Source organism: Mus musculus, chromosome 2 (assembly GCF_000001635.26).
Source record: "Mus musculus strain C57BL/6J chromosome 2, GRCm38.p6 C57BL/6J".
Lineage (NCBI taxonomy): Eukaryota > Metazoa > Chordata > Mammalia > Rodentia > Muridae > Mus > Mus musculus.
In genome coordinates this window covers 27,902,289-27,925,594 of record NC_000068.7, presented here as the reverse complement: position 1 = coordinate 27,925,594, position 23,306 = coordinate 27,902,289, and the positions used below count along the sequence as shown (strand labels likewise).

Below are 23,306 nucleotides of genomic sequence, written 5' to 3'. Positions count from 1 at the left end.
ACAGCCTCTCAGAGAAGACACAGTTCTGCTCACTGAAGGAATGCAGTACCTCTGACCTGCTGCTGTATTCTTACACCATCCTGGGGCCCCGTATCCCATGGTCCAGCCCAGGCAGCCGCACCCTGCTTCCCATGCATGGCCTTTGTCTAGGGCCAGCATTCTGAGATGTAATTTATCCTGTGGTCTGCAGTGGACTGGTTGGACCCAGGGCCTCTGGTCAGTAAGGATAGGAGGGAGCAATAGGGGTAGCTGGTCAGGGGCTGCTCCTGGAGCTAGCTGAAGACTTGGGATCCTGGAGTAAAGATGGAGCCCTGGAAATGGGGGGATAAGGAGAAGAGCTCCTGGCCAATCCACCCTATCTAGTTCTGAGTGAGCCAGAAATCTCAGGTACCTCCTCAGAGAAGGATGCTGAGGAGAACAGAGGGGAGACCTCAGTCCTCAGTGGAAGAATGGTGGGGACTGGTTCTCCACACACAAGGTGAGGCCAGGGGTCAGGCCTTAGTGTCAGTCAGGAGACCATTACAAGCAGCTGGTGCTAGCTGGGTAGACATAGGAGCAATAAAGCAGTATACAGGGAAGTCCAGGACCGTCTTCATGCATGGCCTGCTAGTTTCTTTTAGATATGGCGCCCACCCTGTGGGGGAGAATGGCCAGATCTTATGCCATGAACAAGCTAGCCCAGCCATCTAAAGACCCAGATCCACACAGCCCATGAAGGAAAGATTATGCTGCTCACTAGGATAAGGCTGTCTTGGGAGATCAGCCCATAACCAAGGGCATCATTGAGCAAGCACTAAGACAATTCCAGACATCTATTCATGCTCTACCCAATCCAGTCTTGCTGCGGTTGCCTGGAGCCCTCGGGCCTCCTAGTGCAGCTACCACAGACAGCCTCCCCACCCTGGTGTAGCCAAGGAGCTCCTGCACTCTGGAAGAAGGCACACAGTAGCTAGCAGCCACCCTCATTCTTACCTAGGCTGCTGCAATGGCTGGCATGTAGCCACGTGAGTCCTGTGGAAGACATCCCACAAGGTCTGACCTGTTTCCTAAGCACTTGCCAATCAGAAAGCCTGCAGTACCTTCCAGGATTTTCCAGGGTCAATCACCTACTCTGAGGTATACAGCCTCAGACACCAGATGATGGATAATGCTGACCCTGGAACAGCTTTTCCAGACTGACCCATGGGACCTGAGGAGATGACACCACAGAAACTCCTCTGCAGAGACTCCGAAGCCACCTTGGCTGCACTGGCCACTGTCAGACAATCAGTGATTGACCCGGTGTCCCCCACACCCTAGCTACAGCAATTCTGATTATCTAATCAAGTTACTAATTTGAGGACAGTTGAAAACAAAACCAAAAGCTTCCCAGGACTGGGGCTGGGACTCGGTTGTCAGAGTACTTCCTGAACCCATATGGAGCTCTGAGCTTGATCGCCAAAACCACATAAATTTCATACTGATGCATGCCTGCACTCTTAGGGCAAAAAAAAAAAAAAAGGTGGATTCAAAATAATTGGAAGTTCAGGGTCATCCTTAACTGTAAAGCAAAATCTAAGGCTAGTCTAGAACAGCTGAGACCGTGCCAAAAACAAATACAGTAAAGGCCCACGGTTCACCCCGCACACTGGCAAGTCTAAGGCAGAGGACACGAGCTGAGGGCAGGCTGAAGACAGGCACTGTGCCTGTAATCCCACTGCTTGGGAGGTGGCAGCAGGAAGACTGGGAGTTCAAGGTCTCCGTAGCTGCTTGGCAAGTTCAAGGCCAGCCTCAACCTACATGAGATTCCGTCTCAAAAACAAAATATCAACAAACTAGTCAACTACCAAAAAAATATCCCCTATCATGTTACTTGGGAATCCACTCCATTTCCTGGGCTCAGCTACCTGATCCTGTGAGAATTCTTACCATAAGCCACCCAGGGAGAAGAGAGTGACAGATGGGGATTCTAGCTACCTGCTCGGCTAGCCCCCTTGTCTTGGGTGACAATGGTAAGAATACAAGCATCAGTGAGCTCTGTATAGCTCCTTGGGCTGGGAGCCTTTCTTTTCTGCAGCCATCCCCATTTCAGCTTCATCATCATCACCTCCAGCCCTCTGTTCCTGACTAGCAGACCCTTCCAGCCTGGGCCCAGGTCTCCATGGCTCCAATTTGGGAATTCTAACTCTTGGGCCACAAGACAGAAAAATTACAACTCTCTGAAAACAGATGAGACTGAGTGTTCTCAAGATGACCTCCCCCCCCCCTCTGCAAAAATGTTTTCTCCAAAAATAAGGCATAGAATCCATCCCTGCAGCCCCTCACAAGGAAGGGTGAGGTTCCCGTTTAGAAAGGGTCGTGGTGGGACATTTATCTTTACAGAAGAATTAGAGGGGCATCTGTGAGCCAGGGTGATTCTGCACTAAAGGTGTGCTCCTTGGAGACCCCAGGCTGCTTCCCCTGTGGCTGCAAGGAAGGTGCATTGCGCACGAGATCCATCCATCCAAAATGATACCTTGGACCAAAGCACCCAGCTTCTTCCTCAGCTGTAAAGTCACAATGACTCCAGAGCAATGCTGAGTGGAGGACAAACCCTGACAGAAGACCAGAAGTGCCAACACCGGGGGGGGGGGGGGGAGGCAAAAGCATCATCCAGGGACACAGTGGGGACATGAGGGACAGCACAGGTTGCTAAAACTGCCCAATTCTGGTTCAATGCTGCGGTCATATCCAGACCATAAAAGATTGAATGCAGACTTCTAATCGCAAAAGAGGAGTGTCTGGCTGACCTACCTCTTACTCAGGTCAACAGAGTCAGGGCACCTCAGGCTAAGCTGGCAGGCCCTCCTGAGGCAGGGGAAGAAGAATCTATCACCTGCCCACACTGAATAAACCCAGGGCACTTAGTACCAGTAGATGTGGTAGAGAGGAGCTAACTCCCCTTGTGGGTGAATCACTTAGATGCACGCCTCTGTCCAACATGGTGGCTCCCTCTGGATACATAATTAAAAGTAGATGTCTGGCACCTGGCAGCAGACGCTCATTAAGAATCTCTCAAGCTCGCTGCCAGCCAGGGTTCTGGACTTGTGTCTCTTAATGTCACTGGCCCCAGTTAGGATTATGTTCCCCAGTATAAGCCTTTCTTCTCCATGACCTAAGATCTCACTTCATCTCACCTCCTTTCTGTCCTTTCTCATGGTGGTCTGTCATTAATGTAAACATGCCTACTTGTATCCCATTTAGCACAGACAAGGCCTTGCGCACACACAAGTGGTGAGTGGGTGTTGGTTTCACTATAATGAGGAAGACTCACACAAAGCACACCCACGGCTCTGGCACAACCACCCACTCCGGCTTCCTCTTTGGCCCTGGCCAGAAGCCTGAAGTCCCCAGCACTCTGCCACCCAGAACAGGAATGAGGCACCTCTTACCAGGGTACAGCTGCTTGGTGGGCATGCTGAGCTGTGCATCTTTAGAGACTCGGTAGGCAACATCCGGCTCGCTGGAAGATCTTCGAGTAGCACAGAAACCTGTGGTTTTCGTTACCCCTGAGGGCAAATTGTGAAAATCTAGCATCTCCAGAAGATCTGCTGGCTGAGCTGCAAAGACAGAGAAGCTATGTCAGCCCCAAGATGGACACAACTGAGGGGCACCCCCAAAGAGAAGGTGAATCTTAGACAACTGAAACCAGCAAACATCTGGTGTTCAGAAGAGACTGAGGGCTTGCTCAGGAGGGACACGTCTTAGAAGTGGCTCTATCTCCAACTAGTTGCCCAGGTTAGAGCCTGGCCTCACCTACACCCTCTGAAAGCCCCCAAACTTCCTTGTTTTACAAACTGCAGGGACTTCTTACTCCACATCCTCACTTGCCTGAGTCACACAATCTCCACTTCTTCTCAGCAACACTGGAGATAGGTCTGTCACCTAGACGCAGCCAGGAAGCCTCAATAGCTCCAGCAATCTCTACGGGGCTGTTTCCAACATTGGAGTGATTGACAGCTTAAGAAACTGCCAAGCAACCTCTAGTCTCTGCACTGTCTTTGATGTCATTTCGTCCCCCATGTTCCCACAACAGCTTAGAGCAAATATCCGATTTCTGTCTGGTATCAAAAGATTTAGGCCTGAATACCCAGGTCAGGAGAATGCTTGCAGGACGTCCCTTTAGGAAAGCTTCTGACACCCCATCCTCTGGGAGCCACTCAGAGGACAGCAGAAGCTTGACCCTCTGACCCCTGAAGTGCAGGCGCTTCCTCAAGAGCTCAACAGTTGCCCCTGCATTGGTTAGCTGTGCCAACTTGACCTTGTAAGAGCGATTCAGTGAGGAACTGTTTATACTGAGTTGGCCCGTGGGCATGTCTATGAGGGGTAGGTCTTTAACTAGCTAATATGGGAAGACACAGCCCACTACAGGTGGCACCATTCCCTAGGCATGGGGTTGTGAAGAATAACAGTGAGGCGATCAAGCTGAACACAAGCAAGCAGGTGAGTGTGTGTTCCATTCATTTCCCTCTGCTCTTGACTCTGGATGTGATGTAACCAGATGTTTGAAGTCCCTGCCTTGACTTCCCCACAACAATGAGCTGTAACCTGGAATTCTAAGCTGAAACAAACTGCTTTCGTCTCTAAGTTTCTTTTCGTTGGGGTATTTTTGTCCAGAGACAGAAATGAAGCTAGAACATCCCCAAACACAAAACATGCCCCCCTGACAAAGCCCCCTTTCCTTACATCTAGAGGCCTTTGAGTCCACACATGCCCGCCCCAGACTGCTTGTTTTCCTGTTTATGTATGTTCAGTTTGAGTTACATCAAATAGGAGGCTCTTGGATGTCCAGCAGAGAATAAATTTCAAAGTGCTACCCACAGGATGTGAAGCCCCTGACACATGGCCAAGCTGGACCAGTGTCGCACCATCCTGTGGCTTCGTCTAGGAAAAAGCTGTTCTGTGGGCTACATACACAGAAGATGAAGTCAGAGGGCAACTATCTCAAGGGAATCTAGTGCATGCATAGGCCAACTCTCGCAGTGCTAAATGGGCACCTGGATCCAGCTACGCCTGAAGCTATCATATACATGCCCATATGTTCATTCTCAGGCTTGTCCATATCAGAATACAACATATCCTGCTAAACACTCAGCACCCACATCTGACGACCACAGGAGGCTCATCTCTTGACTATTCCTCTCAAACTCAATTCACCTTCCTCCCCAAGTGGATTCCCCGGGAGGACAGTTGAACCGTTTTTAAGAAGGTGTTAAAGAAGAATGATCATGCAAGCTTCCTCAGGGTGAGGAGTCCTCCAACAGCAGCCACCGAGTCTCAAGCCTGACTCCTGTTAGCCTGCGCTCCAAGGCAACCTAAGTGGCCAGGTCTGTGCCAACTTCCTGACACCAGAGAAGGGTTCCCCACCCCTACAGGAAATCATTATGAAGGACAGCAGGGCACAGTGTGGACGGACGGCCCATTATTGACCCAGGATAGCCTCAACTCATTTCAGAATCCTGGCAGCTCTTAGGTAACCACCCAGTGTCCAGTTATTTGTGTATCTGTGCCCCCCCCCCAGGTACTCTATGTGATGACAAAGTCTTCACTGAGCTCTTGTTTAGTGAACATCACAGGCAATGCTGAGTGTGTTGGCAGAGCTGTGTGGCACAGTCCCAGGCCTGGACACAGCTGTGGGAAGATGGCCGTGCCAACTGCCAGCACACCTGGCCAGAACGACATAGCACCAAAGCCTGGGTCATCTCGGAAACTCAGCTCTAAGGCTGGCAATGGCCTGGGGAAGAGATGGGGATCCCAGCAGCGTTTCCTGGCCCTACATCACTGCATCTATACGATGATGCTCTTCCCAGACCAGGTCGAAGCCTGCTTTCCCCATTGTCAAAGCAGAGAGCGGTTTCACAGGAGTCTGACTAGGATGTTTGCAGACCTGTATCGCTACCAGTTTAAAAGGCCATCAGACCTCTCCTAGGCCCAGTGCCACCCTTCCCGCTGGCCAGGGCTTTTTTGTGCCAGAGAGCAAGATATATTTAGTCTTAAACAAGGTGTGGGGAGCACTAGAGTAGTGTCCAGCATACAGGCATCTGGAAAACTCTTCCCTTCCACACAAGATGTCTTATTTGCCCTTCAGGCCAATGCCTCACCCAGGCTGAGCACCTCAACTCTGAAGTGGCAGGGGCTATTGACACAGGTAGATGTGCCTAAAAATCAGGATTACCACAGCCCCAAGGGAAGATCATGCCAGCTGAGGCCCATTAGAGAAGCCACAGAAGCCACTGGGAGCCTGCCAGTGAGCAATCCCCAGAACTCCGTAGCTTAAGTACAGGGCCCTCTGGAAGGAAAATGCTATTCACAGTGCTCTCAGGACTCATCGGAGTCCCGCAGACTGGAGGAGCACACACATGGTATTGCATCCATGGCCCTTGCTCCCAACAAGAGGTCTTTGCTTCAAAGTAAGAGGCACTTGAGTGACCCTGAAGAATTCAGAGACCAGTCACTACCTGCTGCAAATGAGACCACCTCCAAATGGTTTGCATGCAAGTACTCCCTTGCTCTTCCCCGGGTGTTCCACCTATGAACAGACCAGGTTCCAGAGAGAAGAATGCCTGGCTTTATCTGTTCACTTCAGCTAGACCCAGCCTCCTCCCAGAGAGTCCTGTTCCACAGCCTGGGAGACTAAAACTATGTTTCCTAGAGGCCTTTGCGATAAGAATTATTGCAGCAAGCCAGAATCTACCAGTCAGTGATTATCCTAGAGTGGACCACGAGTTGTAGTAAGCTCCTGGACCATGCCCGTGGTGAGGCAGTCATGGCACTAAGAGCCCTGGCTTCCATACATCTGCAGCAGTGACCCTGTCCTGTGAATAGCAACCTCAGTGTGAAAGCTCCATAGTTGCCTCAAGACTTCTAACTCCAACTGGCTCTGCTCCCCAGACAGCTTGTCCTCCCTCAGACAGCCTGCCACCCAGCTATGCACAAGCTTCACTCACCTTGGAGGAACGTGAGTGAGCAGTCTCATCACATAGGCTCTCCTGACCTGTTACCTAGAGATAGACAACTAAAACCTTGCTGCTGGCACATGAGGCTGCAGACCCTGGCTCTGTCTACACTCCTCTCAGAAGGACCAAAAAGGCAGACAGCTCGTGGCAAGGCCCTGGAGGAGCACGCCACAGTCTAACACCAGGAGGCCTCAGGCTTTAAGAGCAGATGGAACAAGGTGTCTGCTTTCAGAAAGAGCAGAAATTGTTCTGGTCATAGCTGGTCATAGCTGGCATCTAAACACTCCTGCCTCCTGCTCAGACACAGAAAAGGACATCTGTGACGACGCCAGCCTGCAGTAGAGGAGAGCCAGTCCCATGTTCAGCAGCCTAACTCGTGGCCCTGGCAAAGGAACACATCCCAGCCCACAGTGCCAACACTGCAAAAGACAGCCTGCTCTTGGGAAGGCCAGTGAGGCCCGGATCACCATCTGGAGCCGCTCAGGACATGTCTTCAGAATAGAATCTACAATCACAGGCTTTCTGCCACCCCAGCCCTGACCAGCCCAAGGAATGCAAACACTCAGAAAGGACCCTGGTCAAGCACAGACCTCCAGCTCAAACAGGGGGCCTGGTGCAAACACATTCACAGGTAACAGCAGAGAGGCGAAGTCCTGATAGGAGGACTTCATGAAACAGCTCTCAGATTCATCATGTACCCTACCCCACTGGGGTTGGGCACCAAAAGAAACAAGAAGGTCAGAGTGCCCTGTCCTGTGCTGGGCAGGGGCAGAGCATAGGCAGCACTCCCTTGCGTTTGTTGAGTGACTAAATGAGCCCCTAGCAGTTCAAAGGTGAATGAGGTCAGCTCTCCTGTTCTGCTTTCATGAATGAAATTCACTTCACCTTGGCTGCCGTGCTACATCTCTCTCTCCGGGCTCCATTCTCAGAGCAACTGTGAGCTGAGAGACTGAGCTATGAGCTTGGGTGTTGCAGAAGGGAAGCAGTCGGAAGAAGTCACACTCCTGACCCAACAGATTTGGGTGATACAACCCTTTGCTCCAATTAGGCACACACACACACCCTCAGTAAACTGCACATTTTAAGCACTTGCTGGGATCAGAAAGACTCCAGCCCATCTACCTGTCTCCTGACATACATCTGGCAGAGCTCTCTCCCCAAGGAGTTCTGTGGGGACTCATGTGGCCTCTGTACACTCACAGGGAAGTCACTGTCCCAGAATCCCCAACACAGCCTCAGCCCCACTGGCCACTCCCTGATGACTGGTATCTCACCAGGGCTGAGTGGGTACTGTGACTTAGTCATCTGAGCCCAAGCTCTAGCCCGTATGTTACCACCTTACAGTCAAGCAGGCCTCTTCCCATGCTGCCCCCACAATCCAAAACCTGCCTCAGACACCAGGCCTTCCCCACATCGCGCCTGCAAGGAGAAACTGAGGACCACCTTCTTTTGATGCTGAGCCTTGGAGAAAATAAATATACAGAGACTGAGGGACATAAGAAGAACGACTGAGAAAGACAGGCTTAGGTACAGAAGGACAGACAGACAGACCAACAGAGAAACAGTCAGTGAGGTGTTCTGTTTTGTGTTGCAAACTCCGAGGTCAACGTCTTCATCTTCAAGAGAAGAACATGTGGGCCTTCTAGACAACCGACCACCCGGGTTCAACTCTGTAAGTTCACAGACAGAAGGACCAAAGGGTCAGCAACAAGGGCTGGACGAACAGCGTCTGTCCTAAAGAATCACACGAAGCTCAGAGAGCTACAGCCAGCATACCAACACTACACAGCACGTTGGTGCCCAGCCTCTCACCCCTGACCTACCCACATACACAGGGCAGCAGCCTTCATAGGCTGGGGTGGCCAATCTCCCACTCTCTTGCCTGCCTCTCTTCCCCCTTGGCTTCCTAGAGCAAAGAGCCAGTTTTACTAAAGGCCTGATAGCCACACCTGAAGACATGGCAGCCCCTGAGGGTCTGCCCAGGTCCTTCCACCAGCCCTCCCTGAGGGCAGTGGCCTCATCCAAGGTCAACCAGGGGGCTGGAAAACAAAGAGGGTGCCTTGGAGGCCCTGATGAAATTCTTCTCCAGTGACTAACGCTGGGGACAAGGGAGGGCGTGGCCAGGGCTGCAGGCAGGCAGTGCTGGCCTTTGGAGCTAGCCAGGACCTCTTCTGTCCCTGCTCTCCCCAGGCCTCTGGCTGTTGGTGCCCTGACCTCAGATCCCTTGCCAGGTTCACCTCTACCATAAACATGGGTCCCTTCACCTCCCCCCAAAATGTAATTTATAGCTTCTATTTTCTCCAGGCACAGGGTCCTCAGCCTGCCATCACAGCCCGTTCCTCACCCAGGAAGCCTGAGCTGGCTGGCTTATCTCCACATCACAGCCACAACCTTGTGGACCCCACCATGACCCATCCAAGGGCACACCTAGTTTGCACAGCACACAGCATGAGAAACTTCCCCCACTTAGCCCCAGACTGCCACAGGACCATTTGCACACCTGTGACAGACACCAAGGCACAGCAGATTCAGCAGTGTGAGGCTGGGTGTAGCCAGACTCCTGGGAACCTGTTTTGTCCTCTACAAAGCCATGTCCCCCAGCTGTGGGACCTGGCCAGGGATGAGCAGTTACGAGCGTGAAGTGGCAACCTTGTAGGAGCCTGCACCTGGAAGGGCTTTCTCTGCCTACCCGATCAGCATGCTCTACCATGGCACCACCTAGTGGACACTTCCCACTAGCCCCTCAGGGCAGAAGGCAGGGACTATAAAGTATACAAAGTATGGGGTGACAGTCCCAGCAACAAGGGGGGAGGGATCAGAGATGGAACAAAAAGAAGAGCATGGTCGGCCAGACTTGACATCACAATATGGGGTTGAGGGTAAGACAGGAGGAAGGACTGACTAGAACTGAAGGAGATCTTGGGCAACCAAAGGCAGAGGTGTCTCTTCACAGAGTGGGAACTGGAAGTCAATACTGTCTCTGGGATTTCCCTCTACACCGATTCAGGGCCAGTCACCCAGCAGTCACATCCCTGATCCTTTCTATGGAACCCCAGGGTTCCCTAGGCAGCAGGGCTCTGCCCAAGAGAGCACACACACATGGAGGTTGTGCGGGAGGATGGGGGGGGGATATATGCATAGGGGGTGGGGGTGGGGTGGATGGAAGGGTATATGCATGGAGGGTGAAAGCTGGGACCCGCTGTACGTTGTTCTATTTCGCACAGCTCTGTTCCTTCACCCAGAATGCCCAGTATTTCCTTCCCAACAATTGCCAGGTTCATTTTACTGCCCTGAACTGTGTCGGGAGGGATGAGCCCTATAGACCCACATGGTGGTAGTGGTAGACAGTCCAGAAATCCACAACATAGCAAGAAATGAGGTGCGAGAGGAAACCCCTGTTGAGGACTGGCAGAAGATAGTGTGTAAACGCTCTCTGAACGGCAGAGGGGAGCAGCAGGTGTCTTATAACACATGCATTAGTGTACAAGCAGCCACTTAGGCCCAACAGGTTGTCATCTCTGCCTACAGAGATTCCCCCAAGCAAGGGTTATACCCACTGGGGCTATAAGCACGTGCAACAGTCCTGTCCGGGGAGGAATGACAGAGGCTCTGTACTGTGTACCTCCTCCCAACCCCAAACCCCTCACTCTCACAGTCTTCAGAGTCTGCCCTTCAAGAGGAAATCTGACCAAAATACTGAGGAAGATACCTAGGGGCTGGCCAGACTCCAACCAACTCTATACTGGGATCTAAAGCCTTCATTCTTCCCTCTACATCATGGACAGGAAGCTGGTAGGATGCTCCCAGAGGAGATGTATGATCTCAGAGCAATGAGGAGCACTGAGTCCCTGCCCCTCACAGGTATCCATGCAGGAGAGTACTGGACAGGGTCAAAGGACAGGATGCGGTCGCTCCAGGGAGGATGGGTAGAGCTGTCAGAGTCTCAGAAGGTCATGCTGTGGGCAGAAACACTGTCCTTATCTAACGCTCCAGATCCTGAAAGCACCCTGGAAAGCCAGGTCACTTGTTTGCAAAGCTCACAGCTGTAAGTTCCGTCAACCTCAGGATGGAAGAACAGACACAGAATTATGGATGAGTAATGAAAGGGAAAAAAAGGGGTGGCTGAAGAATGGCTTTGTGACTAGATAAGATCAATAAAGGATGGGTGGATGGATGGATGCATGATGGACAGATGGATGGATGGACGGATGGATGGATGGATTTATAGATGGGTGATGGGTGGATGGGTGGGTGGGTGGGTGGATGGGTGGGTGGATGGATGCATGCATGCATGCATGGATAGACAGACGGACGGATGGATGGACAGATGGGTGAACGGATGGATGGGTAGATGAGTGGTTGGGTGGGTGGATAGATGGACAAACCATGTATAATGGCATAGGTTAGAAGAAGGAATATATACAAGAGGATATACCATGAATGGAAAGACTAAAATTGAATTACTTCCCCAGGAAATGAAGTAGCTCAAAAAGAGCCACATAAGTCATCACTACCCATATCTACCCCCAGCAAAGACCATCAATAAGTTCCTCAGTGCCCTGCCCTGCTCCATGGCTGGACTGGGCACACATCTCTGACCACTTGGCTTTTTTTCTTTCATCTCAAAGGCACTTCTTCATTCCTGGCAGAAAGCTATGGCTTCCAGGAAGCCACTGACCACTGTGTCCTAGATCAGCAGTTTTATGGAAAATCTGGATAAGGGAAAGGAGGAGTCTGTCCCTCTGCTTGGGAACAAATAATTACAGAGTGTACCAGTGCCCCAAGGCTTCTCTCCTTCAGTCTGTGACTGCCCATCTCTCACCTCTCCTGAAAGCTGGCCTGAGGTCTAGACACCTGGCACCTTTGAATTACTTTGTACACAGACCCCAGACAAGGGCTGAGACACCTTCAGAAAGGCTCAGACACATGTGCCTGCAATTCTCCCTAATGCAATCCCCAAGTACAGATGGTGATACCCAGATACAAAGATCACCCATAATACACACATACTGTTACTCAAAATAGAGCCAAGCCAACAGTAAGGACTCCATGAAGGGTAAGGGGAGTGGAGGGGCAGAGACATCATGCAAAGGACTCCTGCAAGGAGGCCTGAGCCAAGCCGTGAAGAGTAAAGAGGAAGATGCAATGTTACTTGGGAATCAGTAGATGCCACCATGCAGACTCCTAGGCCACATTAACATTGTGGTAGGCACAGGAGTGCCTCACACCAGGCAGCAGCTGGAAGAGAGGATGTATCTACTTTTCTCAAATCTGTTCAGCATCTTTTTCTCCTTTTGGACGATCACTGCTGTTCTTCATGTATGGTTGTTAATAGGCCTGTTTCTCTCTTCCTGTCCTTTATCAAAGAATTGTGACCACAACAGAATGGAACTTGTGTCAAGGACACCATGCCTACAGCCAACACCCAGAGGGACAGGATGAATGCCAGGCTCCTTGAATATGGGCACTGCCAGAAGACTCTGCTCACTGTAGGACTTGACCAGTGAGCTGAGTAAGGGACCAAGTGGTTCATTCTGCTTCCTCAAAGATAGTTTTACCTCATTGTTCTGGAGGAAGTGGAGGAAGATGCCAGGAGACGGATTGTGCAACATGGAGTTGGCTGCATTTGAGTGAGTGTGTTTATAGAGCCATACCAACTCCTGGGAAGGCTCAGGGAGTGGGCATCTATATGGTCATGATGATTATATAACTTGCCAGCTGCAAGTCAGGCCCTCTCAGGGTCCCACTGCCCATAGGGTCACTGACACCTGCAGAGCAGCTCCAGGCTGTCTTTCCTCAGCAATGTTCCATGAGCAGCTGAAGGACCATGCCACCTCTGATTCATTCTGGAGTCAGACAAGGTCAAAGCTGTCCTGTCCCAAGCATTTCCAGATGGATGGCCTGTCACCACCAGAGACACAAAGCCTCCCTGGATGTTCTGCCAGAGTTTTCAAGGCACACAGCAGTAAGGGCATCATTTTTTGTGTGTGCTGATAAGGTCCATGGATCCAGAAACTAACTAAAAAATCACCTACTAACAAGCCAATAAACAAATAAGCCACCCACTAACTAACCAATGAACAAATGAGCCACCTACTAACTAACCAATGAACAAATGAGCCACCCACTAATTAACCAATGAACAAATGAGCCACCCACTAACTAACCAATGAACAAATGAGCCACCCACTAATTAACCAATGAACAAATGAGTCACCCACCAAGTAGCCGATGAACAAATGAGGCATCCAGCAGGTAACCATTAGGGAAAAAGAAATCAACCAACTAACCAATGAACAAATTAATCAACTAACAAATCAAGGAATAAAACTAACCAACCAATGTACACACACACCAACTAACTGATGAATAAACTCACCAGCCATTTAATCAATGAGCCAATGAACCAGATCATCAATCAATGAACAAACTAACTAGCCACTGAACCAACTAACCAATGAACCAACTAACCAATGAACAAATGAACCATCCAACAAATAAAAGAGGTTCGTGTGCTGGGTGCTAACAGCAATCACTAGAGTGGAAGAAACCTTGAGTGGGAAGGGTACCTATAGGATCTTGGTGAGAATACCGAGGCCAGGCCACATTAGCCTGGCATCTGCTCTTTGGGGTAGATTGTATAGAAAGGGTTGTATTGTGCCTAGGTGTGCAGGATTGCTTGTGAGATAAAAGCAAGGTCTATGCCCATCAGAAGGGAGCTAGTTGAATCAAAAAAAAAAAAAAAAAAAAAGCTGTCCCTGTCTAGCTCACTGCAAAGATGGAGTGGGATTGGTCAACCTACACAGCCTGACATGGCAAGGTGGCCAGAACACACTGCTAAGTGACCACAATCATGTTCAGAAACACTGAAAGCATGCAGCACCCTGTGTTAAACTAAGTTAAACTAGGTAACAGAAATCAAACTCTGAACTCACCCCCAATCCAGAACAAATGACCCCAGGGGTCAATAGCCTTGGATGGATCCAACATTGGACAGATGTGTGCTCGCTAATCATCAGCATCTACCTCTGAAGAGCCATGTGTGTATCAGTGTAAACCTTACACAATCTATTTTTTAAAAAGAGCTCAAAATATATTTAAGTGTGGGCATTTAAAACCAGGCATAGCTCTTTAATACAAGAGTCTGTCAAATGGTACAATCCCTCTAACAGAGGTGGGCTCTCTGGAAGGTGAGGAATGCATGTGACCAAGGGACACACTGCTAACTCTGCAATCTTGGCTTTAAAAGCCACAGGACCTGCCTCTGCAGATGTCAGGCTGGAGAAACCCAGAGTATCCTGACAAGAAGGTCCCAGGGAAGGAGTCACCCAGGCCCCTAACCATGAGCCAGGCCTCACTCACTACCCACTCTGGAAAGCCAGCTTAGGAGCTGAGCCCCGAGTCCTGAGCCCTGGGCCCCAAGCCATTTTGCTGCTGGTCCTGAGCTATACAGAGAGATCAAGTCATGTTGGCAAGCCATGTCCCAAAAGTGAGCCCACATGCAGAGTAAGAGACCAGAACACAGGGTTTGCCATTGGCATCAGAGTAAGCATCACAGGGAGCTATCGAAAAGCAAAGAGGTATATTTGTGATAGAAATCCCCAGGGGACGCCTTGTGATTAAAAAGGATGGAAGACAAGCAAACAACTAATGTTCAGTGTCACTAATGAATAGGTATGCTCCAATTAAATCAGACCCTTTTGTGTCTATTTGACATGGCACAAGTAGCATGGATGGTGATTCTTGGTCCACTGGGGACAGGGTGTCAGTCTACGAGCAGGGACTCAACACCTCCAATTCAGGTTCTGCCCTCTGCTCTGGGCAGGCACAAACAGGGTCACCACACATCTGAACCTGCATCTGCACATGCACATAGAGGCACGTGTGCAAGGGGGCACACACACAGACACACACACATACATGCACACACATGCACTCATATGTGTGCACACATGCTCTTGCACACACACACATACATACACACATGCATACATGCACATATACATTCGCACACAAGCACACACACATGCACACACACTCATGCATGCACACACATGCTCTCACACACTCACACAAACACACACACATGCATGCATGCACCACTGTATATCCTCCCATATGCAGTAAGGGGTTTCATCTCATGGGCTCAACTTGTAACTCCCTGATGACTGAAAAGTAAGCATGTTTTCAGATGTGTACTGGATATCCTCACATCTTTCATGAGACATCTTGTTTTAAACTGGTTCATATTCTTTCTGGGTCTCACTGTGACTGTGCTTTCTAGATTCCAGATGCAAATTCTGTATCAATATGTGTTTTGCAAATATCTTATTGCAACTATCTCTTCATTTTCTGCAAAGTGTGAGACCATGTGCTTCAATGGAGACACACTGGCTTTCTACCTGCTTCTGTGGGTTCCCCAGGTTAGAATTCTTTCCTAACTCAAGTGCAAAACTGATCTAAGTCCTAACTGTTGAATATCAAAGTAAGAGTCAAGGTTTATGCCTTTGTAATTGTACATCCAGGGTTTTTGGACACAAGTTGTTGATAAGGACTATCTTCCACCACTAATGCCTTGATCAAAACAAATGATCTTTCCAGGCATGATGGAGGCAGAGGCAGGTAGATCTCTGAGTTTGAGGCCAGACAAAGCTACACAGTGAGACCCTGTCTCAAAACAAAGAAGCAAACAAATATCAAATGATCATGCCTGTGTGTATATGCTGCACAATCATGTGTGTGCACATGTGTGTATGCATGTGAGTGTGCATGTGTACATATGTGTATGTGCATGTGTATGTGTGTGTACACATTTGTGTATGCGTGTGTGTACATGTGTGTATTCATGTGTGTGTATTCGTGTGTATATGTGTGTATACGTGTGTATGTGTCTCTCTGGGTGTGTATGTGTGTGTGTGTGTATGTACTACCTATCTACTTTGTCCTATCCATGAGTCTGTGCCTTTATGTCACCATTGCACAGTCTTGATCACTACAGATGACAAGCCTTGAGCTAGCTGTTCTCAAGCTATGGCTTGTGACCCCTTTGAGGGATGGCATATCAGATATCTTGCATATCATATATTTATATAATGATTCATAACTAGCAAAATTACAGTTATGAAGTAGCAACAAAAGTAACTTTATGATTGGGGGTCACCACAACATGAGACTCTGTATTAAGGGCCACAGCTTTAGGAAGACTGAGAACCACTGCCTTACACTGAGACTGCATGAGTCCTCTAACACAGAATCTGGCGAGATGTTAGTAAAGTCCCTGTCTCACAAGTATGAGGCCTTGAGCTCAGATCCCCAAAACCCACATAAAAGCCTGGCGTGGCTAGCGATGTGTGCCTGTAACTGCAGTGCTGGTGTGTGGCGGGGCGGGGTGGGGTGGGGGCTGCGCTTGGCAGGCAGGTTCCTGGAGCTAGGTGGCCTCCTGAGGTGATGAGCTCTATGTTCATTGAGAGAGTCTGTCACAGAAATAAAACAGAGCAGTGGAAGAAGACACCAACATCAGTCTCTGGCCGCCACATACAAGCATGCATACACACACACACACACACACACACACACACACACACACACTACATATACACAGAAAGTTCAGGATGCCCTAATGATTTGAGTCTTGATCTGTGAGCTTGGTATAGCTCAGTGTGTTTACAATTTTTATTTTGCTAAGTGATAGTCTGTAATACTTGTTATACAGACCCACATGTTTTGCTTTATTCTATTAAGTTCAAGAATTCCACATTGATGCTATTGTAATGCTTTTAAGTTTCCCATTTCTGGTTGTTTGTTACTTCTGTCTAAAAGTACAACTGACTTTTTATTGGTTTCATACTCTATTACCGTCCTAAATAATATTATTAGCTTTTGAAGCTGCTTTGTAGATTCCTTTGGGTTTTTTCGTAGACAAACATCATCTATAAATAAAGACAGTCTCCCTCTTTCTTTACAATCTATAAGCCTTTTGTTTCCTTTTCCTGCCTTACTGCATTGGCGAGGATTTCCATTTGATATTAAATGAAGAGCATGTGGCTCACCCTGCTTCTTGAGCTGCACAGATTTTTACAAGCAGGACTTCTATCAGGATGAAGAAATCCTCTTTATCCCTTACTTACTGAGATTTGCTCATCAGAGTTTCCATTTAAAACACTTGTGCAAAGTACATGTAATCTCACCCTTGTCTATAAAGGCACAGATAAATAGGAAAAGGCAAATATGAAGGTATTCATTTAGTAGTGTGCTTGACTACAATTTATAGAAACCAACATTGTCACCATCATCATCATCACCATGGCTACCAACATCACCATCTTCACTATCATCACTACCACCATCACCACCATCAGCACCATCACCACCCCCACCACTACCATCTTCACCATCATCACACCACCATCATTAGTCATTATCCTCATCACCATTATGACTACCACCATCACTACCATTGTCACCATCACTGCCATCTACATTATCACCACCACCACATCACCTCCACTATCACCATCATCACCACCATCACCAAAGCCATCATCACTGCCAACTGCCATCACTATAACTTAAGTAAGGAATTATGATGTTTTTTGTTTCTTCTCTACTTCTTGGTAGCTTTTAATGTTTCCATATTAACATGTTGCTTTTTATAGCATATTAAACAGACAGCGAGAGCCAGTTAGTGCCCAACAGGAAGCAACACTCTATAGCTAAATACTCATTCTCTCTTTGTGCCTACCCCCAACAGCAAGATGGCCCCAGTGCCCATTGTCTTTGCCTCGACAGTGGGCAATTTTCAACTGGTCTTTCTAAATCAAAACCATGTCTTCAATTCTCAAGGCTGTGTACATATCACAGGATACTGGCACTTGAAGGTGGCCACCCTACATTGTAAGTCTGCCCAGGTCCACTTGGCGGTCCTGGGTCTGCCTCACCCTTGCCCTTTCAGATGAAATGTGGACAAAAGGCAAATGTGTCTGTTAGCTGCTATCCCCTCCCAGCACGGGCAGCGAGCTGGCATTGCCTTTAAATTCTCGTTAGAAGAAACAGCTTTAGAAACAGAAGGGAATTGGCCCCTGAAGATGGTTTACCGCCTATTAACTGCTGAGAAGACAGCAAGCTGAGAAGGAAGGTAAGTGGGATACATTTCAGGTTACAGATGTTAACCAGCACATCCTCCATTCGCACCGCTCTCCAGGTCGGAATGGTGCTGCTGTCTGATCACAGACTGCATGCACCCTATTGGGAGGCATTTTGCTGGTTCTGTGTAGAAACTGTGGCTTGTTTCCAGCTGTTTGCTTACTGGTTACAACAGCAAGTAGATGGATACCTTTCTACCAGTCCTTTCTGTCCCTCTATTTGATTATCTTCATGACTCCAAAATGATCTAATCCAATTGCATGATGCAAAACCATGCATTGGTCACTCTGACCCTTGGACAAACATCTCACACCACACCCCAGGACCAGAAAGCATTTTTCCATTTCTAAAGCTCAGGGCCAGTTCTGTGAGGGACAGAAATGACCCCAAGGCTGAGGAGCAGGAAAGAGACTCCTTCCTTCCACAAGCCCATGTCATGGCTGAACACTACCCCTTCTCGTGAGTAAACCACACTGGCCCTCAAGGTCTTATTCCCAAGAATAGACCGTAAGGGACTCTGCCTCACTCTGCAGGCTCCGGAGCTGCAGCCAGCCCTCCTGGGCTGCATGTCATTAGCATTCTGGGCAATGTCTTCCTAAGAAGGATGCTGAGAGGCCTTTCATGATGCCCATCTTCTTCCAGCTCAGGCTGGTCCCTCTCCTGATGCTCAGCAGCACCCAGCCCATTCCACTACCTTACAGATGCCCCGAGCTGTGATGCATTTCCCACCGTCAACCGGAGGGACACGGAGAAGACCCTGACACCAGCAGAATGCGGTGTGCTTGCTCACTGGGCCCCAGCTAGGACTTGGCAAATACAGACATCCAGAAAGGGAAGAAGAGAATCGGAGTATGGTTAGTATCTGTTAGGTGTCTACTGGGTTCTAAAGGTTCCATCGTGATTTCTGACTAATGGAAGGACAGCTATGAAGCATAGAGCATAGATGTGCTGTTCTTATTCTTTTTATTTATTTATTTATTTATTTATTTATTTATTTATTTATTTATTATATGTAAGTACACTGTAGCTGTCTTCAGACATGCCAGAAGAGGGCGTCAGATCTCATTACAGATGGTTGTGAGCCACCATGTGGTTGCTGGGATTTGAACTCTGGACCTTCGGATGAGCAGTCGGGTGCTCTTACCCACTGAGCCATCTCACCAGCCCCCTCTGTTCTTATTCTTAACAGTTCAGCCACTCATGTTGATCCCAGACTTGGAAGTACTTGTCACATTCCTTATACTGGGAAACACTCACGTTCACCTAAAGGCCTAAGGGACCTAGCATGTGTCACAGGTGCAAGAAAGGGCCAAGCTGGGTCTCAAACTTTAAGTAAAAGTCCCCTGCTGCCTCTCCAGAAGCAGAAGCACCTTGTGTCTTGGTGGTGGGTTGAATGCCCCCACACTCACCCATTTTACAGGTGAGGTCTACCTCGACACCTGAGGAGCACGCCACCCAGGATGTGGTAGCTAGGTGGTAATTGCCCACTGCGGCAGGGATGGAATGGGAAAACTAAAGGGCTCTACTCTTCCTGTGTTTTGGCATGTGAGTAAGTGTCTCAGAAATCACCCTAAGGAAACAATCCGAGGCTGAAGGGATCTTCTGGAGAGATGTTCACCCAAGCTCTATTCCCAACAGCCCGGAGCTGGAAGCAGCCCAGATCCAACCAGTTAACACAGGGACAGTGAGAGTCTCAGTCCCCACACGTGACATGGGAAGGTCCAGAAAAAAAAATTCAGACATTTAAAATAACATTTACTATAACATACTGTTACAATGTTACAAATACAGAACAGTTGTTCATCTGGGACTGTGCCCACTCTGTGAATGAAAGCTTGCCACAGGTATGTATACACAGGAACAAAGGCAGCACACCCAGGCTTCTCTATCTATAACTGTGGTTTCAAGCATCCCCGGGGAGGCTTGGAATGTGTAGCTGGTGGATGGGGATAGGGGGTAGTGTCTGTACTTACAATGAGTTCTCAATGACATGCAGAAGGACTCTTATTCCTGAATAGATTCACCAAAAGCCAAAAAGCCAAAAAACACTCTGTAGAAAATAGGGCTACAGTGTCTGAGCAGAACAGTCCCAGGAGCCTTCGCTGAACCCAGAGACCCCCAATTTCCAAGTGATGCTTGAGGAAGCCTGTGGCAGCCTCAGTTTCTCCTGCTGTAAAATGAGCAGCCCTGGCAGTCCTCAGCTGCAGGCTCTACTTCCACAACCTCACATAGGAGAGGGCGCATGGACAAAGCCACTTAATCTCCTGGATTTGCTTTACGAACTTTTTTGTTTGGTTGGTTTGGTTTTTGTTTCTCTAGGTAGCTCTGGTTGTCCTGGAACTCACTCTGTAGACCAGGCTGGCCTACTTGAACTTGGAGATCTGCCTGCCGCTGCCTCCCGAGTGCTGGGAGTAAAGGCTTCCATCACCACTGCCTGGCAGCTTCATGAACTCTTTTTTTTTTTTTTTTTTTGGTTTTGGTTTTGGTTTTTTTGACACAGGGTTTCTCTGTATAGCCCTGGGTGTCCTGGAACTCACTTTGTAGACCAGGCTGGCCTCGAACTCAGAAATCCGCCTGCCTCTGCCTCCCGAGTGCTGGGATTAAAGGTGTGTGCCACCACGACCGGCTTGCTTCATGAACTCTTAAAAACTTACTTTCCACTAAATGCATGGATGTGTGTGTGCACACGCATGTGGGTGCCATTGAGTTTAGAGAGGGGTACTGGATTCCTCTGGAACTGCAGTTACATGTGGTTGTTATCCTCATAACATTTGTACTGGAAACCAAACAGTATATGTTCTTAACCATAGAGCCATCTCCCCAGTCCTTGCTTTACAAACTTTTAAGGTCACAAATTGGTTTTACTGTTTTTCCACACCAAAAGGCATGCAGCCCAGAGCAGCCGGTTCACACCTCACTGCCTCTGTTTTCTGTAGCTGTACATCTGCCTGCTTCCTAGCAACACACCTCTGGGGTCCTGCATTCATCTCTCAAAAGAAGTACGTAAGAACTGTGGCCTAGGGACCTGCTACCCACTCGGGAGGAAAACCCGAGTCCAGATATTTGAACATCCTTTCCCATGACTGACACATGTGTAGCCATGGACCTGGGTGTTTTCCCCTGGAAGGGCGGGCTCACACTGGGAGGAGCCCTCTTCCTTGCTAGGCTTCACCTCAAGTTTCTTGAAGATGGGTGCTGCTCAGTGAATCGGAACCTCTTAAACCTCATTGCTTTCTGATCTCTGGCCTGTCCCGTGGACACACCATAACGTATTTAAATGCATTCCCCGTGGCTAGGCACGATGGTGTATGCCTGTGATCCCAACACACACTGAGGCTAGCCTGGGCTACTTAAGGAGAGCCTATCTGGAAAATGACTTCTCTTGGTGAGCATGCACATGTTGTGAACCCCTTCTCTTCCCAGCAGCACCTTGCACACACATGAGTGAGGAATATAACACACTCCAAGGCGCAGAGCTGCCGGGCCAAAGGAGCGTGTGCATTCTAACATCTCAACAGCTACTGTTGGTTGCCTATTGTAAAAGGGCAAGATGCCAGGTGTTCACTTCCCCAGCTGACAGTGAAGCCTTACATTGTGTTATCCTTGTTAAAGTTATACAACTTTCAAATGTACCAAAGTTCCAAATGTTTTCCTTTCGGAGAACTGATTATACCTTTGATTATACCTTTTTAAATTGATTTGTGGGAACTCTTTGCATATGATACCATATTGACCCCTTTTCCTGTCACATAGGCTTACATTCTTTTCTTGCAATTGGTAGTTGCTTTTACCTTCAGCCAGACAGAAAAACTCAAATTATAATTCTCTTTTACAATTTCTGAGGTTTGTGTCACACTAACAATGTCACTTTCCCACCCCACCCACCCCCACCGTGGCCTCATAATCATAAACACCTACCTCCCTAGCTTGCTTCTAGTGGTCCTGTGGTTTCATTTTTAAAGTTCACATCTTTGATCCACCTGGAATTAATTTAGTGCAAGAGGAGGGTAGACAGAGGCATCTTTGCCCCAGATGGCTTCTCCATTATCCCAGTCCAGTTCAGTGATTAATCCCTTCTTCCAAGGCCCTTCTGAAACTACAAACTTTATTAGATCCTAAACTACCGCTAGTGTCCTGACTTTTAAGGGCAAGGGCTATATATCTCCCATCTGCAGCTGATTGGCTCACATGGAATGGGGGTACACTGCTCACTAGCCCCCCCCCAATATGTTCTTCTCCCTAAATGCAGTTCAAGGAGGAGGCCCAAGCCTTCTTGCCACCCACCCCTGTGGCATGCTTTCTCTGCAACAGGTGGTTTAGAATATGAGGCATGGGGACCACCTGAATGTCCACTAGTAAGAGAGAGACTCAAGTAACGCAAGTACTCAGAGAGGTCGGGAGAGACGGGGTGAAACCTACAGCACACACAACACAACGACAGTGAGTCCTCCCTCTAGCCTGCAGTGAGTCCTCCCTGCCTGCCTGCCTGCAGGCCTCGGGGTTGTCATCTTCAGGGAGGAGCACCCAGTGAGCACAGGGTCCTTAGTAGAGTGTCTGCAGGAACTCCCCAGGTAGCCACTGTTACAAATCCCCTCCTTTCTTCTCTCTATTAAGACCCATGAGCTCTGACTTCAAGAATTATAGATGGTTTTAGTCACTTTTTCATGAATTTTCCTGTTTTCCAAGGTCATTGCCCACACACACACACACACACACACACACACACACACACACGAGGTCACCCTCAGTGGGAACCCTGGCTCTGCTCATGCTATCCTCACCAGACTGACCTGTGACCCCTGGGAACAGAACCCAAATGGGGTCTACTCTTCCTCCCTCCTGGGCTGGCAGGAGAATCAGAGCTGCATCCGTGGTTTAGGCCTCATGTGGGCAAAGCCATGGTGCTGCCATAACTAGCTCCAGGATGCAGCTCAGATTTCAAAGAGCCCATGGCCCAGCCAGGATGCCACTCTTCTCCTTGGAGCTGTGCCAGCTGTGTGCCAATTACAGGTGCATAGAGCTCACTGCATTACACTTCAGGAAAGAGGTTTCCTTAAGGACTCCTTGGCAAAGCCACACACAGTGCCTTGGACATTGCCGGTGCCCATAGAGGTGCTGCTGAGCTGAATTCTGGGGCTTAGCCGAGCAGGCAGGGCATTTAGTAGGTATACAGCATTCTCAGGAACGCGG

General features: G+C 48.9%; 1 protein-coding gene across 2 annotated transcripts in view; it reads right to left on the bottom strand.

Annotated features, from left to right (window-relative positions):
- Positions 1-23,306, bottom strand: part of Col5a1 (collagen, type V, alpha 1) — a 153,130-nt gene that overhangs the window by 113,916 nt on the left and 15,908 nt on the right. For both annotated transcript variants that reach the window (XM_006497644.4, NM_015734.2), the window contains exon 2: positions 3,411-3,578. In XM_006497644.4, coding sequence (XP_006497707.1) covers positions 3,411-3,578 — 168 coding nt within the window. The remainder of the gene's footprint in view (positions 1-3,410; positions 3,579-23,306) is intronic.